General features: G+C 50.5%; 1 protein-coding gene across 1 annotated transcript; it reads left to right on the top strand.

The window, feature by feature from the left end:
* Window positions 1–16749: 16749 nt before the first annotated feature.
* LOC108509085 (T-cell leukemia homeobox protein 3-like) lies at window positions 16750–18207 on the top strand (the record flags this gene model as incomplete). The annotated part of the gene is made up of 3 exons (XM_017838338.1): window positions 16750–17170; window positions 17554–17797; window positions 17968–18207. Coding segments are annotated over exons 1-3 (905 nt in total), but the record flags the coding sequence as incomplete, so codon positions are not given.
* Between the last annotated feature and the right edge of the window lie 124 nt (window positions 18208–18331).

Here is an 18331-nt window from a genome sequence, read left to right as displayed (position 1 = left end):
GATGTCAATCCTAATGAACACCATCATTTTTGAAGACTGCCAATGGTCTGTGTCAAGATCACTGCTTGGACTTACACTTCTCGATGAGAAAGTAAGTGTTTAACAAATTCCACCAGATTCACTCTTCATGTGCCAGCATAGTTAAAACATGGAAGAGAGCTGCCTGTTGCCCTTCAAATCACCCATCTCTTACCTTGGGACTCTTGCTCCATTATGCTCACATTAGGAGTGGAGAGTAGGTTTCAGCTCATGCACTGTGTAAGTATCTTATAGATTAGTTCACACAGGTTGAGTGGCTTAATTTTGATGAAAAAATCCTCTCAAACTTTTACCCCAACTTTTACACCCAAACTTGGATCATGCAAGTATACGATTAACCTTTTTCTAATGAATGTCTTCACGTTTCCAGAATCAAGCAGGCATAGAGGTTATGAAAGCTCATTGGGCTTTTAGATAGAAAGATGAAACAAGAATGCTGTGAAAATCACATGAGAAAAATTGTTTCCTAGAAAAATAGTTAACCAATTTCTTTCTCTGAAAGGTTTCCCAGGAACAACTAGCTTTGGGGGGTATTATCTGAGCGCAAGTGCTTAAGTGCTGGCATTGATTGCAATTTGGATTGTGTGCATCTGTGGCAGATTCTGAAAACCAGGAAATACTCTGCAATTTGCCCTTTCAATACAATCTGAAGCTATGAATTTGGATATACCCGTCATGTTTCCCTGGTGACTTAATAGAGACAATATTGTCTGAAAAGGAAGCCATCTGAGTAAATGCAGGCGTGTTGATCTAAATGTGTGCATTTTTGTGTGGCGAGCTGTCGTTTCTGAAGATATTGACCTGTTGTCTGTGCCTTTCTGCAGAGCCGGCTCTAACTTTATTCTGAATTGCTTTATTTCCTGGGCAGTCACAAGCCTCAGTGTATTACTGCTTTGGAGAATGAATTGTCTATACAATAAGAGGGTGCTGGAAAAAATCAGACACTAAGATTAGCAGCAACCGCATACATTAAAATTCACACTGAAATCCCAGCCATGGGAGGAAACTAATAGAAGAAGAAAATACATCAAGAAAAGAAGCACTGTCTCATCATTCACCTGTGCTGAAGGATCCAATTTTAGCCATATCCAACAGCACTGTCATTCATCTTCTTGGTGTGTTATTGTGATTTAAATCCAAGCTCTATAAGAGAGAGCAGTTCTTTTAAAATGATTGAGAGGGAATAAGGGCAAATTCAGTGTTTAGGAAAACTTTATGGCATCACAATATTATACTTTACAGATGGAAGCAATATTTCCTACTTTGGAAGGAAAACTAATCATTTTCTATCTGCTCTGAGTCACTGCATCATTATAAAAGTGGGAAATAAGTAGTTTTGCGCATTCCCAATCTTGTTCAAGACGACACTTTTGTTTATATAATGCTTCTGATTTATAGCGTTTAAGGATTAGCCTGACTACATATTAATTATGTGGTTTTGATACTTCAATATAAGAAGAAATTAAATATTTCACTTGAAGATAAAACCATAGAGCTGTAAATCATAAGGAATAAATTTGTGACTGGCAGAATACTCTTTTTACTGAAATTAGACTAGTTCTAATGATTGTGGGGTTTGCTTAGCAGACATGGATATGTACAAGCACTTGTACTTACGAACAAGTCTTACATTTCTTTTGCAAGGGTGGAGAACAAGAAATAGGATTTACAATATTTGTATTACCCCTATTGCATCAAGGTTATTTATTTCATGTTCAGAAAAAGTAGGACACGTACTTATATATAGCTGTAAAAGTCATCTTTGCTTGGCTCATTTCAGTGCGCTGCTGATTTATTTATTGGGAATGGGTTCCTTTATTTCAGGTAGGGTCTCTGTCTCTACAGTTCCTGAGATAGCAAGAACACAGTTACCATGTTTTACTGCTAGTTCTCTTCTCCTTTTGTTTTAATGAGATCTTCTTTGCCTATAATTCATTTCAAAGGGAATGTATTGCGTTTACTTAGTGACTCAGAAGAACTGGCATTGATACATGCTTGCACCAGTAGGGTTAGTTAGGCCAAAATGGGAATTGTACCCAGGGTCCACCCTAACATAGCACTGAGTCTTTTGAGACAGCAGCAGCTCAGCATCACTGGGGTGGTTGCACGTGGCTCCTGACATTGTTTCCTTACTGAAGTGCAGCAGCAGATTTAATTTAAATGCTGGGGCAAGAGTTTGGCAGGAAAACCTGTATCCTGATAATGCATTAACTGTCTCCCTCTTGCTGTTGTCCTTCAACCAAAGCACACAGGCATTCGCCTGCATGGGCAGAGGTGTGTTGTTTAAGGCCTTGAGCAGCCTAGTGTAACAGAAGGTGTCCCTGCCCAACCCCAGAGGGGTTGGAACTAGATGATCAATGGTTCTGTGATTGCAGAGAGGCCTCAGAATCTTTAAAGCTTCTTAACTGAAGGATGGTCAATTTAGATTATATATAAGGAAAACATTTTTTACACTGAGGGTGGTAAAACACTGACACAGGTTGCCCAGAGATGTTCCATCTGTGAAAACATTCAAGGTCAGGCTGGACAAGGCTTTGAGTAACCTGATCTAGTTGAAGATGTCCCTGCTCACTGCAGGGGGTTGAACTCAGTGACTTTTAAAGGTCCCTTCCAACCCAAACTCTCATAATTCTAAACCCCAGGGCTCAGAACAGCTCCATGGTATTGATACATGGATGTCATGGGATGCTGTGTTCAGGAATGGTAGGCAGAGATGTTATTCCTTGCTGTTGCTTGAGGATGCTGTTGATGCTTTCTATTGTAGGGTTGACTGAAGTTCCTGGAACAGACACTGGACAAGGTCTCAGGGTTGTGGCCTTCAAGTGGCCTGAACTTTGCATTTGTCACTGTGAGACAGGGCTTTGGTGTTGGGCACAGGTCCTTTGCACCTGCTCCCAGAAGATGTTCCGTTTTGGTTTAGGACTCCTAAGTGGTTTAGGACCCAACTGTGTGATCAGCTCCTGCCTCTGCTTCCAGCACTGCTGCATTGGCAAAGACAGTAACATGGAACAGGGTGCTTCTGGTTTGAGAGGAACTGTGCTGAGGGCACAGAATTTGCCAAGGAAACATTAAAGCAAACACTTCCCATAATCCTGTAGAATTGTCATGGCTTATCCTTAGTGTTACAGTTTTACTACATTTTCTTTTATTATCTCACATTTTTGCATGTGTACAGAAGAGCTGTAATTTTGATGGTAATGGTGTGTGTTTATTTTGAAATTTGTTTAAGGTTTAAATAGGTTTACACCTGTTAAAGGTTTTTAAAAAAATCTGGCAAACAAATCTCAGACTTTCATGCTTTCTAACACTCTTCAAGTTACATTAACTTCAAAAGTCTACTAAATTTTGCATACTAAAAACTGATTTTCAGCCTACCTTCAAAAAGCTCTCTTTTTATGCGCCTGGAATTTGTGGAATATGGGCAATATTCCTCTAGACTGCAATATCAGACTGCTCAGAAACCTTGCCAGGTATGTGGGCACAGGTTTATCAGAGTGGTTCCTTCTCCTCTGCATAATTGTAAGTGCTTATCCCAGGGATGTGCTTACGCCCAAGGCCATCAGGCTCTGACTGACACGGCCAATGTAATAAAGACTAAACGGGGTTATATGACTTGCTTGGCTGTAGTAGCAAGGTAGTGGAGCACTAGAGGTCCCCTCCTGTTCCGTATTTCTAGCATAAACCAACATTCTTCTAAGGTAATACAAAGTTCTGCTTTAAGTAGTCCATAGATCGGTCAGAATATAATGGGAATAGTACTACAGAAAGGATAGAGATGATGGAGCTTCTCGAGAGCACACAGCAAAGAGCCCAAATTTGCACCATTCTGAAAAGACCTGAAAAGTGCTCAAGGATATTCCTGCTACCTCTCTCTCGAGGCTTTCTGAGATGGAACTGGTTAGGGGCCAATGCCCACTGCTGATCCCACTCCCCTCCAGTCCTGCTGTACAGCCGGTGCAGGTCGGGGCTCAGCCTGGACCCCGGCTGGGTCAGAGCCCTGCCTGCTGCTGGCCAGGCTCCTCACCCAGAGGGCAACAACGGCCTCGCTCACAGCTTCACCAGGTGAGTAACTTCGGGGTTAAATTTCCAAACCTCATTTTTAATATTCTCTGCTTTGCTACTGCAGTACTCCAGTGACCTTAGGGCCACCTTGCTGAGCACTCTGACGGCAAACATGGAGTCCTGGACCAGAGCTTCAGGAGCCTGATGGAAGGAGTTGAGCAAAATCTTTCAGCAAAGAACAGAGAAGGGTAAGTTCATAACACATATTCAAGCTGAAAAAAATAAAAGACAAATGGAAACTTTACCTGGAAAAAATGGTAACATAGGAAGTATTCCAGGTCACCTTAAACTGCAGTTCCTTTTGAAAGAAAAAATAATACCCTCTCGAAGAATTCATCCCCAGACTTAACAGAGCCCAATCATTTGGTAATTATGTGTTTTCCTGGTCAGAAATGCATTTCTTAATTTAATCCCAAAGTCAAGCTTTGCCAGACTGCAGCTGCTGTGCTTGGAACAAACTGCCTCATTTCAGCAGGTGAACCCCAGAGCTTCCCTTTTCCCACTGAAACCCCTCTGATAAAACCCTTGTTTCAGCCTCCAACACTGCCATTGCTCTGACAGAGCCTTTTCTTGCTGGGGTTGGGATCAAACAACTGCTTGGGAAGTGGCAGAATGAGAAGGGATCCGGGGGCCCACTTACACATTGTAGATAAATGAGGCAAGGACTATCTTTTTTTCTTAATATAAATCACAAATTCAGCTGATCTTGCCCTCATTTGAAAAACAGAATAGAAGCCTTCACAAAAGAAATGGCAAGTTTATCTGCACTTCATGATCACACTCACTTTTTTTTTTTCCTAGCTAGCTGTATTTTCTCTTCCATGGGCATTATTCAACCAAAGCAGACCTTGAGAAAGAATAGAAAGACAGCCTGAGTCCAGACTGGAACTTCCTGGAAAGCTTCAAACAAACTGGAAAGGAGCTTGGAGAGAAGTGATGGCTAAAACCATTTAGTGATTTTATTTCTCTGATTTCTTCTCTGTTTGTTAGTGAGAAGATTATGTTGGAATTTTTTAAATATCAAATAGTTTTTCAGTAGTTATGGTCTCCATAATTTCTTTCCTATTAAATTCTGGTACTAAAGGTGTATGGTCTGGCTGTGGATGATAGCCAGAGAAGGGGGAATTTGGAAGGAAACTCAGAGAAGCACAGAGATCACATTGAGGGCACTAATGAATCAGACAGACTCTGTGTAACTTGTACTACAGATCGGCAAAAGACCTGGGGGAAAGGCAGAGGTCCACTGGGAAGGAGGAAAAACCTGCTAAAACAAAGGAGAACTGAGCTGACAGTGGTGAGCTGTGTCATTTAGTCTCACCTTAAAGCTGGAAATGACCAGGGGATTAATTTGACTGAATGGTCCTTCAGGATTTAAATTTTAAAAAACTATTAAAAACTGAATAAAATTCATTGTTATAACTTGATAGTTTCTTAGTTCGGTATCTATATTTATTGAAGGCAAGAAGAGAATGAGAGGACATGGCCTCAAGTTACACCAAAGGAGATTCAGACATAAGGATATTAAGAGAAAATTCTTCACAGAAAGGCTTGTCAAGCATTGGAACAAGCAGTCCAGGGTAGTGGTGGAGTCACCATCCCCCGAAGTGTTCCAAAGCTGTGTAGCTGTGGCACTTAAGGGCATGGTTTACTGATGAATATGATGCTGCTTTGTTGGATTTGGTGACCTTAAAGGGCTTTTCCAACCTTACCAATTCCATGATTCTACAAAGTCCTTAAGATAACATCGTTTTCTGAGGACGTACTTCGATGTGTGTTTTCTCTGAGCTGCCTTATTCTGAGCAGTGCAGGCCTGCAGGACAGGACAGGGATCATGGATGATCCAGCCAAGGCTGGGGGGAGCTGGGTGGGGAATCAGATCTGCTGTCTGTGCTCACCCTGCTCAGGGCACAGACAGAGGCTGCCATGGCTCCAGCTGCTAGAAAATACTGGATTTGGCAAATGCTAGGCTCAAATACCCCTGTATTTAAATGGGAGAGCTCTCGGAGAGCCCTTCAGAGAGCTCTCGGACAGACAGTGGGGTGGAAGGTGCCTGAGAGCTTTTGTGGAAGTGCAGGTAGGGAGGGATGGTGTGAGGGGCAGAGGGATAACTGGGCTGAAGAAGTAGCTCGTCTGTCTCAGCTCCACCCACCTGGGTAACCTGGGGAGATCTCTGGGCCATCACTGCCCCCACAAGCAGTGAGGTGACACGATGGCCCTCTGGTCTCAGCTCTGGGTTTGTAACCCCTCTCAGAGTTATTATTATCAGACTCCTTTTAACTGCAATTGTTTAAAGTTGAGCAGAAATCAATTTCCATTAGTAAGGAAATAAGCACAAATGTAAAAAATTATGAATAGAATAAAGAATAAAGTGATAATTGCATCCTGTACCTCCACACACAGCAAGCCCCAGTTCACCACGCTGCTGCCAGACATCCCCATGCAGTGGAGGCAGGCAGGATTATTGCCCCTGATCCCGCAAAGAGACCTTTGCTGAGATCCCCTCAGTTTTGCAGGCACCTGTCCCCACAGTCCCGTGCAGGAAGGAGCCCTCAGGAGCCGTTCTTGGGGAGACTTTATTAGCTTTGCTGTTGTGAGCCAGCAGAGTCTGACACAATCACAGCAAAGAGCATGGAGGCAACAGACAAAGAACATTTGAAAAACTATAAATGCAGAGTGCAGATTTGTCTGGTACTTTCAATCATTTTTGTGTGGGTTTGGTATTGTTTTGGTGTTTATTTTTTTTTAATAGAATCACAGAATGGTTTGGGTTGGAAGGCACCTTAGAGATCACCTCATTCCAACCCCCTTGCCATGGGCAGGAGCACCTTCCACTAGACCAAACACATGGATGGGATGTGATAAATGGCAATTAAACTCTTCATTTCAGGTGAGGAATAGACCAAGGGAGTAGTTCCTATTTGGGCTGCCATGCAGGCTGTATGAGTTGTCCTTCAGCCTCAGATGTGATGCCACTGGACGGACTACACCTGCAAGTGGTCAAGTGTTGTGGGGCACTTTTGTGTGCTTGTTCTGTGCCAGATGAGTGGTGGTGCCACATTTCACCAAGCCAGGCTGAAGTCTGACACCTCTCCTGGGGGAAGAAGGGGGGTCTGGCCAGGGAGAGCCTGGCCGTGATGACCATCTGGACATGTCCCAAAGAGCCCTTTGCTGGGGCTGGGGAAGAAGTTGTTGCAGTCGTTTCCCATCTGACTTCTAAAATGTGTCACGAGTCAGTAGGCTGAGTTTATAACACTGCCCATACTGATATTCTCCTTGTTATTTTATAGAACTGGTTTCTGAGGGCACCTAGTGATTCTGTTTGTGAGTCTTCCTCTAGTTTTCTTTCAATTTAATATACATTATAGTTATTATTTTTACCGTTTCTTGCAGTGCATCTCTGACTCTCAGGTCTCCTTTAACCAAATGTTTGGGGTTCTTTTTTTCCCAGGTTCACACGTTGGTTGTGGCCAAAGCTTTGCACAGAGAAAGGGCCTGTGATCCTGGGGGTCTGAATATGATGAGTTGACAAGGACTTTGGAAACAGAACACGGGTTAATAAACCAACTCTGAAAGTTTTGAGACCCTGTTATGCTCTTGGAGAGATTTTTGACCCTTGTGAAAACTTTTTTTAAGATGTCTTCTGCCTTTTTGTGTCTCTGGCCTAAATGAAAGAATTTATAATAGTGACAACAGTGAAAAACCAGCCTTAGTTTGAACAATGTTTTCAGCCTTTCTCATCAAAATTTATAATCTTGTTATTTTATCTTTATGAAACAGTGTAGAAACAATACTTAACCAAAGAACAAAATAAATATGCATTCTTTCTAAACTTGTATCAGTTAATGATTCTCAGTTCTGCATGTAATAGCAAGTAATACCTCATCAGGTAAAACCTCCAAGCTCACTCTTGAAGACATATTTGTTTGAAAATGAGATGAAAGCCAGTACAAGCTTTATATGACATCTTTTTGAAACAATAAAATTACTATTTTTTACAAAATGTTATATATTTCTTTTCAGCACAGATGGTTAATGACAATGTGGACAACAAAGCAGAAGACTAAAAATGAGCAGGAAAATTAAGAATGTTACACAGAGTAAAATAAGAGTTGATGGAGTGAGTCTCAGTGAAGTACTGATGATATTTTAATTTCACAAGTACACATTTTCCAGGTCTTTGGAAACAGGGGGGTGGGGGGAAGCACAGAAGAAAATAAAGTTGTTAAAACACTTTTAAAAGAATGAAGTCTATCCACCACTACAAAAAAAAGGAAAGAAGATAGTTACAGAGACCTGTGGTGGGGAGCGTGGGGTGTCCTGCCATGGCAGGAGGGGCTGTGCCAGATGAGGAGATGCAAAATGAATTGAAGGAAGATCTAACAAAAATTAGAACTGCTTAAGCAGTAAGTCAATTAATTTTCAATGTGGAAAAGCTATTATGTGCAATTACAAACTTGGATTGGGAGTGGGTTGGGTTTTTTCATTATTTACCTAAGAAAAAAAATTTCACCTGTTTTTCATGCTGGCTGATATTTGTGAATTTATTCATATTTCACCACTGTTTAGATAAGAATGGGAATTATTAATTGTGACCAACAGGGAGGAAAAGTTCATACCTGTGTTCCTTACAGGGTTTTTTCCAGTTTTTTTCTTTGCAACTGTTACTTTTCTGCACATTTTAGTTTTAGGAACTGCAGCTGCAAGGAGGGCGTTTGGTTCAGCACTTTGCTGTTTGCATTTAAACTCAGCTCAAGAAAGTATTTCATGTGCAGCCAAAGCATCTGATTTCCAGGAGTGCTGAGCCCCTGAGAAGTAATGAATGGAGGTCACTGGAGAGCTGCAGGTTTGGGGTGTTGATGCTGTGTGCCAAGACATGTGATGTGTCACCACCTCAAACACCTGTGGGTTAGTACAGGTATCTTTCCGTTTTGGTCCTGAAAGGAAACAGGCACCTGTGCTGCTCAGCTGGGTTTTAAAAGCTGCAGAACTGATCTCCCACAGCCTTGGGGAGGAGCCCTGGCAGTGCTGCCTCCTGTGACAGCTCTGAGGGGAAAGCCCTGCCGTGGCCTCGCAGGCCCAGGTGAATGGCAGTGGGTTCTGTGCCTGCACTGTGTTTGTTACCCGGTGACACGCCATGGCCCTGTGCTCCCAAACCAGCCCCTTTTCTGGGTACACTGGCCGCTTTGCCAAGAGCTGAAGCTTGGCAGATGGAAAGGGAGAGGACAGTGCCCCAGAACTCATGTCCAAGCTTCAGGCTTTGCTCTAATACCCAGCTGCAGACTCCCCAGAGCACTCAGACCTGTCTCTGAAACATCCCTTCTGACGCATTCCCTGTTTACAGGTGAGGCCCCAAACAGCGTCTTCTAAACTGGGCAAACTGGAGATGCATATTGAAAGAGCGTTTTCACCTTGGTTAACAATTGACAACAGGAACATATTTAGAGTAGCTGGTTGTATAAGTACACTTGCTTTTAGGTTAGGAAAGGGAGAGCAGAGCAAATAGAGAGGTTTATGGCTCCAGGCTCTTTGTTAAGAGTTTACTCTCAGCTTTTTTTAAGGGGCCCGGTCGCAGTGGGGGCAGCCCAGGTTTTCCCTCGTGTTTAAAAAGCATGTGCAATGCCTTACACGGTTTTTGAAAAGACATAATTACCTTAAGGGCTTTGGAATTTTTTTCTCCTTTAAAAGAAGTGGAAACAATGGAATGGGAAATGTCAAAGGGAGATACTGCTCAGAGCCAAAGCAATTTCCTTGCAAGGAACCAACGTGATAATGCAAATGGCTGGGGACTGTAAAATAGGGCTGATTCTCCAAGCCCAAGTGCATTTTGTATCCTCAGAGTGAAAAGCACCAACTGCTGAGTGAGGTGAGTGTCTGTCCCTCTGTGAGCAAGAGCAAACCACCCCAGAGCTTCCTATGGGCCGGGCAAGCCAGGGCAGCACTGGGACAAGCACTGTCTGAATGCCATGGTCTGCTTGCAAAAGGAGGCTCTGAAGAACTCAGCTCCAGAATATGCACACCTTACAGAGTAATTTCTTAGCCTTGTTAATGTTTTATTGCACAATGTGTTTGCAATGACAGCAAACCTTTCAAACTGCAGCGGGATAACACGCTTCCTCACCGTATTAAAAAATAATGTTAGTGTAGATTTTATGTACCAGGGTGTAGACTGCTGCTAAGAGGCTGCTTTGACAACATTCTTTTTTGAGGTTTACAGAAAGCATAATAAAATACGTAAGTTACATTTCTACAAACAAAAACTATAACATAAGTTATTTATAAGCATGAGATACAAATGGTATCATGATAAATAAACCCTAATGGATACCTGTGGCATCCATCCTAATGTAATTTGCCCAGCAAAAGTCATATTTAGTAGAAAAACCTGGCAGCAGCTGTGTGTTGATATATAAAATAAGAATGAAAGAGGGAAGGAAGCGGTGCTGAAACCCCGGCTGCTTCCCCGGGTGTATCCACAACCTGCTGTACCTCCCTGCCTTCTCCTTCACCTGAGGCTGGCACTGCTGCTCGGGGAGACCAGATGTCTCTGCGTCTTTCAGGACTTGTCCACAATACCAGGATGTTCCCTGTCGGCTTCACTACAGCCTGATTTTATCAGAGGTGGCAGAAAGAAATTGAGCCCCGTCTGCCCATCATCCTCTGTGCTCCCTTCCCTTACAGCGGTGGCTCTTTCCCCAGCACCTCCCTTGTACCCTCCCCATCTCATGTAGCCTCAGCCATTTGTGGAATGATTCATGGATTCTGAACTAAAATAAAATTTTGGCTTTTTTGATATAACAGTTAAGGTTACCTACCCCACAAAGATGAGCTTTGGAACAGGAATTGGAACTACTGAGGCACGTTCATCTGTCAGAGATTACAGCCCTCATGAGCATTGGCTCTGAGAGTGGGGTTTAACTGCTTCCACCTGCTGGGACACCAAGGACAGAGAGTTTTATCAGTGTCCATGTATCCGGCCTGTCAGGCTGAGCTCATGGGGCAGGTGTCCTATCTCCTTCAGGTCGGGGTATAGGGAATGTCCCTTGTTCTGCTGGGGAAAGGGCTGCTGAAGGCAAAGCTCTGCTACCCCATCCTCCCCTCTGCCTGTGTGGGGTGAGGCTCTTCCCAGCTAGAGGCAGAAGGAGCACAGCCCTCCAAGTCCAAAGGAAGGGGCAGAGGGGAATGACTTTTTGCTCCACAGCACCAGAGCTCTTCCCACCAAAAAAGCGCAGCTGACTTAACCCTTATGGGCTGATGAAACGGTGGACCTGCTCTGCTGAGCACCAGGAGCTGAGTGCCTGCCCATGGTGCTGCCCCGTGAGAGCTCGACCACAGGCTGGCAGCCGGGGTCCAGCTCCATCGCTGGGATGGAGCAGTCACGCCACTGCTCTGTCCTGGGGCCTGTTGGCCACAGTGGTCCCCACCCAGGGGGGCTCAGCCCTGACGAGGAGGACCAACAGGGTTTCCCAGAGCCCTACAGAAGGTATGACGGTCAGGACTGCATCCCCTTCCAGTGCACACACCTCAGTCCTTGCCACTGTGTGTCCCTGGCTGGGCACAGCTGGGTATGGGCAGAGCTCAGGCAGCATCTCACTGCATGTTTTTGCTGTCCCCCTCTTCCTTCCCCTTCCCATGCCAGGACACAGAGTATCCATGTCCCTCTCCAGCCTGAACACCAGCGTCACCCGCCAGCTCCACAACAATGCTTCTTCCAGGGCTACAGCTGAAAAGCAACTTGTGTCCTCTGTTGTGCTGACTTCCACACGAATTGTGTGTAATCACTCAAAACCATGCTGTGTTCATGCAGGAATAAACGTTCAGAAAGGGCTGTGGAGCACAGGATCAGCCTTGCCCACCCCGAGACCTGCTGCCAAAGACAGGAGCTACAGCAGGAACATCACAGTGTCTGCTGCTGCTTTCTTGTGCAGTAAGATATTGCTGTTCTCTGTCACACTGTAGTTAAAAACAAAACTGAAAGCAATGAGTGATGCCCTTGTGGGGTGGCACATTCCCAAAGCTGCTGGTGCCTCCTGCACAATCAAGGAGCCAGACCAGCTCACAACCCTGAATTCTTGCGTGTTTAGGGAGGGTCTGTGGACAACAGAGGAGTTTGGTACCTGAGAGTTGACATGGCCTTGAGGAGGCAGTGTGACAGCTAGTGGGGCAGCATGAAGATGCTTCTGAAGACCTGACCTGTAGGTTAGATGCTGGTCAAACCCCTCTTTCTCCAAGTAATTGCCTTCCAGCTGTTAGGCAGTACCTTGTGTACCACTGCCGGTCCCAGGCCCAGATGGAAAAAGCCATTGCAGGAACTGGAGCTTCTAGACCTTGGACATACAGGACAGTGTGCTGGGGTTGTGGCCCAGGACATCACAGCCTGAGTGCTGAGGAAAGGACGATGCAAGAGGAGCTGGAAATGCAGAAGTGCAGCTAATTGGATGTACTGGGACAGCTCTCTGGAGCACTGGGAGTCAGACTCGGCTGGACCAAAGCCCCAGCGCAGCAGTTCAGCAGCAGTGGAATGTGCTCAGCAATTTCAGGTGTGATCCAGCCTCTTCACTACCTGGGCTCACTGAAGCCCCTGAGCCTGTATTTCCACAGCATTGTTTCAGGCACATTTGATGCTGCCACTCTCCCAGGATGAGCCCAATGGGCATCGCAGACCTGGGCACCACCACGACCACTCAGCTGTGCCAACTTGCACCTCTAACCCCTACAGCTGCATCACAAACACAGTGGTTGCAGGCTGTAGGGCTGTTCAAAGCATGTGCACTGGACAGGCTCCAGGCTTTGTGGTGTTGTCTCCTCTCGAGCCAAGCACAGCCTCCCAGCCCGTGCACAAGCAGCCGTGGTGGGTGGGCACAGAGGGTGATTAGCAGTGTCTATCACGTGTTTTTATTATCTCATCCTACAGGAAGCACTTTAAAAGCCAAACGGTGGCATTGGGCACTGCCAGGCACATTGAAGAATTCTGCAAGGATATGGGTCCTTTGAGGACACAGTCCTACAAGGACGCCCTCCCTACAGGGTCCTCCGTGTTTTGAGCCCAAAGACATTCCTGGGGCTGAGGAGTGTGTGTGTGCACCACAACCAAACATGGTGGCTGTGGCAGGCTGCAGCACATCCCCCTCCATATCCCCTCCATGGCAGTCAGGCCTGGGAGAAAATCTGGGTTTCAGGGATGAGTGAGACAGATGCTGCACCACTGTCCCCAGTGACTCCCAGTGACAAACTGGAGAGGAAACTCTTCTGCCCACTGGTGCCAGGGAGGTGGTCAGTCCTCTTACACAGCACTAATTACTTTTTTTCCCCTGCTTAACTATGTCCCCCCATGCCTTCACAGGTGGCTGGAGCAGTGCTCTCTGGCCCCGGTCAGTCTCAGTGACTCAGCCATGCTCCCTGACAGGCCAAAGGAGCCATGCCCCAGCCTGGCAGTGGGGCTGCATGGAGCTTCTCTCTGCCAGCACCATGGGCTCAGCACCACATCTCAGTTAATCTTTGTACAAGATGCAGAGTTTTAAAGGACTGACAATGCCCCCTCTCACTCCACAGCAGCCTTCCCACACATTCCCAGCACCCTCCCTTCCCAGCCTCCTCCTGCCTGCATGGCTCACCCCCTCCCAACCAGACACCATCCCATGAGTGCTGCAGCTGCCCGGCCCCCTGTGCTGGGCCAGACGCACCCGCAGCCGGTGCTCAGGTGGCACTCACAGGCTGTTTTCCTGGCATGCTGTGCCACACTGTGCCACGCAAAGGCCATGCTGTACTGTGCCATTCCGTGCCACTCCATACAAAGGTAATGCCATGTCATGCTGTGCCACGCCGAGGCCAGGCTATGCTATGCCACACTTTGCTATGCATGTCTGGGGCCTGGCCAGAGCCCAGCTGAGTATGGGGTTCCTTACACTCAGCTGCACCCCTGCGATGGGGAGCTGCGCCTGCCCGGGCGTTCTGCTGCCTCCCCGGGCCCGGCCAGGCCAGCCCTTAATTGGGTCCGGCTCCCCGATGGCACAGAGTGGCCGAGGTTGGGGCGGGCACGCCCATCTCCACGCCACAGTCACCCCGCGGGCCTCTGGCCCTGCTGGGGGTCGCAGCACCGCGCCGTGCCAGGAGGACCTGGGGACCCGGCTCCGGCCCAGGTCGTGCCGTCGGGGCCGCAGATCCGCTCGCTCCGGGTGGGGGCCGGGAGGGAGGGAGCGGAGCCCGGCAAAGAGCCAGAGACCGCGGCATTTGGCAAAGCGGAAGCGGATTTTGGGTAGAAAGCGGTGCCGTGCGAGGCTGTGCGGGGCTCTGTGCGGGGCTCTGCACGCCCCCAGCCCGCGGAGGGGCGAGGAAGACGAAGCGGCTGCGGGAGAGCTGCATTTAAGGATACCATACGTCCGGGGTTATTAATTATAAAGCATAATTAAAGTAAAACTGCAGAACGTCAACATATTAAATTTAAAAGCTAATATTAAAATAGCGTTAATATTTAATAAGGTAGCTGAGCGTTACAGAGCTGTACGCTGATACTCTATATTTAACTGTGTAAAACCAGGAGAGTTTTCCCAAAGAAAAATGTATTGTTTAGCTGATTATCAAAGACTCTGTGATATATTATCCATTTCACAAAAATAATATAGATATCTTTTTAAATATAGTAATAAAAACATACTAGCGCCTTTTAAATATACTATTACTTACCACCCCTTTTCATATTGTACTATCACAGACACTTTGGAATTGGTTTAAAAGCACATCATTCATTATTCAAAGCTCATCTTTGCATATTATTCCAGCTCAAGTCTGCCAGGCTCCCTGTGAAATCGTTCACAAAATTGATAACAGCAGACACACACGCAATAAAAAGATCGCCTTGGGCAGCCCGAGCTCCCATTATGCAGATCGAGCTGCAATTTTCTCTAACAAAGCCTGCCCTGATCCAGGACTGGGTGGCACTTTATTTTTTTCTTTATTTATTTAGCCTCCACGGATTGCCTTTTTTTTTTTTTTTACCTTTTCCCCTGCTCCTTTTCCCCTCTGCCCCCTCCCGCCACCTCCCGCTCGCCCCGCCGGGCCGTCCGGAGCGGGGCCCCGAGGGCCGGGCGCCCGCGGCAGCTCCGTTGGGGCTGTGCGGCCCCGCACCAGCTTGCGGGATCGCCTCAATCCGATTAGCTCCGCTCCGGGGAGCGGCGGCTCCGCTCGCACCGAGCGGGGACAATCCGATTAGGCTGCCCGGGGCCGGGGGTGGCAGCGGGCGGTTCCCCCGGGGGGCTGGGCGTTTAATAGCCGTGTTAATGACCGCCGGGCGGGGCGGGGCTCGTGTCCCTCGATGTCGGGAGCCGGGGAAGGCTCCTCGACGGCCTCGGGCAGGGACGAGCCTCCGCCACTCCCCGGGAAACTGCCGCGGCAGTTTCGCTGCGGCCGCCGGGCCCCGTCGGGGGCGGCGCGGGGCCGGACCCCGAGCCCTGTGCGGGGCAGGGGAGGCAGGGGGCGCACGGAAAAGGCACCCCCGACCCGCTTCTGCCGCGGGGGAAGAGCCGCGGGCAGCGCGGCCCGCAAATGCCACCGGCCGCGGGCGGGCTCCAAGCAGTGCCCGGCAGGTCGGTCCCGCTCGCTGCCGCTGAAACGATTCGGAGCGTTGCGGTAATTGAATCCTAAGGTTTAAAAACTAATCAAGTCCTTCCTGTCACCGCTCCGGCATCCCGGGCTCGCTCTGCCAGGTGCTGATCAAATGCCATTACATTCTATTAACAGGGAAATTCTATTCCCTGTTTTCATTTCCCTTTATAAGAGGGAACTAAGTAAATGCACTGAGCGTTATTTAATTGTTAACGCCTTGAGTCCCGTTCGGCCGTCAGGGACCGGCTGCAAACGCGCTCGGCGGCCGCGCCGGGCTCCACAAATTAAGCCTAAACGGAATCTACCCCCGCAAGGCTCCGGGCGACACCCGGCCCGGCCCCAGGCACCGCCTCGTCCCGCCGCTCCGCACTGCCGTTGGGGCGGGCGCCTGGAGTGGCCTGGCGAGCCTGGGCAGCCTCAGGGGGCCGGTACCGAGTCCTGCTGCGCAGGGTCGCCTCGGGCGGGCAGCGCGGAGCGGACCGTCGGAGGGTCGCGACTCCGGCAGGCCGGGGCTGAGCCGGGCCCGTCGGGCGGTGCGGAGCCGTCGGGCGGGGCGGGGCCGTGGTCAGTGCTGTGCGGGGCGCTGCGCACTGGAGGGCCGTGGTCGGTGCGGGGCCGTGGTCAGTGCGGGGCGGTGCGCGGTTCAGGGCCGGACTGGGGCCGTGGGTGGTGCGGGGCCGTGGGCGGTGCGGGCCCACCGGGCGGTGCGGGGCGGTCGCGGTGCACCCCCGACGTGCGGCCCGTCCCGTCCCCCCCCGCGCAGGGCCATTGTCCGCGCGCGCTGTGATGTCACGGCGCCCCCGCGCCCGCGCGCGCGGCCGGTGCGGGGCGGCGGCAGCCAATGGGCGCGCGGGGGGCGGGCGGGGCGGCCAATGGCGGCGGCGGGGGCGCACGCGGCGCGGGGCGCGCGGCGGGCGCGGGCGGGGACGGGGCTGCGCGCGCGCCCGCGCGCTCCGCAAAGTTTGGTGTCGCGGCGGGTCCGGGGCCGCGAGCGCAGCGCGAGCGGCGGCGCCTCCAGAGCGGCCACGGCCGAGGATGGACCCGCCGAGGATGGACCCGCCGGGGCCCGCGCAGGGCCAGCACCAGCACGAGCCCATCAGCTTCGGCATCGACCAGATCCTCAACAGCCCCGAGCAGGACAGCGCTCCCCCGCCGCCGCCGCCCCCGCGGGGCCCCGACGGCGCGACCTTCCTGGGCGGCCCCGGCGGCCGCGGCGGCGCGCCCTACCCGGCCCTGCCGGCCCCCTTCCCGGCCATCGCCGCGCCCTTCGAGGACTCGGGATCGTACAGTGTGAACCTCAGCCTGGCGCCGGCCGGCGTGATCCGGGTGCCGGCGCACAGGCCCATCCCCGGGGCCGTGCCGCCGCCCATCTCCAGCGCCATCCCGACCATGCCCGCCGTGCCCAGTCTGGGCAGCCTCAACTTCCCCTGGATGGAGAGCAGCAGGCGCTTCGTCAAGGACAGGTTCACAGGTAAGGCGCCGGGGCGGAGCGGGTGAGCCGGCTCCCGACAAGCAACGAAAGGGCCGATAAAAAATGTAAAACGAAATAATTATAGTAATGCGAATAAGAATAAAAGTAAAGGCGGCCGCTGGATGCTTCCCTCCCCCGCGCTCGGAGCGAGCCGAAAAATCGCTCTCCTCACGGCGTGGATAGCGCGGGGCGCCCCGGGGGGCGGCCGGGCCCCACTCGCCTCCGCAGCCCTTCGACGAGAGGTGGAAGCGGGACCCCGGGGAGCCGCGGTCCCTTCGGGGGCCGGCGGGGCGCGGGCGGCCGACGGGCAGAGCGGCGGCCCCGGGGGGGCGGCCGGCACCGTGCGGGCGCGGGGCTGATCCCTGTGCTTCCCACCCGGGCAGCGGCAGCGGCGCTGACGCCCTTCACGGTGACCCGGCGGATCGGGCATCCCTACCAGAACCGGACTCCGCCGAAGCGCAAGAAGCCGCGGACATCCTTCTCCCGGGTGCAGATCTGCGAGCTGGAGAAGCGCTTCCATCGGCAGAAGTACCTGGCCTCGGCCGAGCGCGCTGCCCTCGCCAAGTCCCTCAAGATGACGGACGCCCAGGTGAAGACCTGGTTCCAGAACCGGCGCACCAAGTGGCGGTGAGTCCCGCGCCCCCGGAGCCGCCCCGTCCCCCGCCCGCCGCCCCGCGAGCCTGGCCGGGATCGCCCCCGGAGCCGGCTCCCGGCAGCCGAACGGTTGGGGGTAAATTTTTATTATTTTAATACCGTAATTATTATTGTTCCTATTTTTATATTTTTCTTTTTTATAGTCCCCCATTCGGAAAACGGGGGATTATTCGTAAAAACGAGGGATTATTCGAAAAAACGGGGAATTGTTCGAAGAAACGGGGAAATAATTCGAAAAAAATCGGGGGAATATTGGGAGAAAACGGGGGAATATTTGGAAACGGTATTGCTGTGAAACACCGGGTTTACAGGCGCTTCCCGCCTCCCGGAGTCGCTCCGTTGGCGGTCGAGCGGCGGCCGCCCGCCCGGTGTTCCCGGCCCCGGTAGGACGCGGCCCCGCTGCCCGCGGGGGATGCGCCGGCCGCCCTGCCTGGGTCCCGCGGCCCCGGGCCCGTCGCTCTCTGCGGGGTCCCGGGCGCGGGCTGAGCGTGTCCCCCGGCAGGCGGC

Source organism: Lepidothrix coronata, unplaced genomic scaffold, assembly GCF_001604755.1.
Source record: "Lepidothrix coronata isolate B3197 unplaced genomic scaffold, Lepidothrix_coronata-1.0 Scaffold332, whole genome shotgun sequence".
NCBI lineage: Eukaryota > Metazoa > Chordata > Aves > Passeriformes > Pipridae > Lepidothrix > Lepidothrix coronata.
The sequence above is the reverse complement of the archived record's forward strand: the minus strand, read 5'-3'. Positions and strand labels throughout refer to the sequence as shown.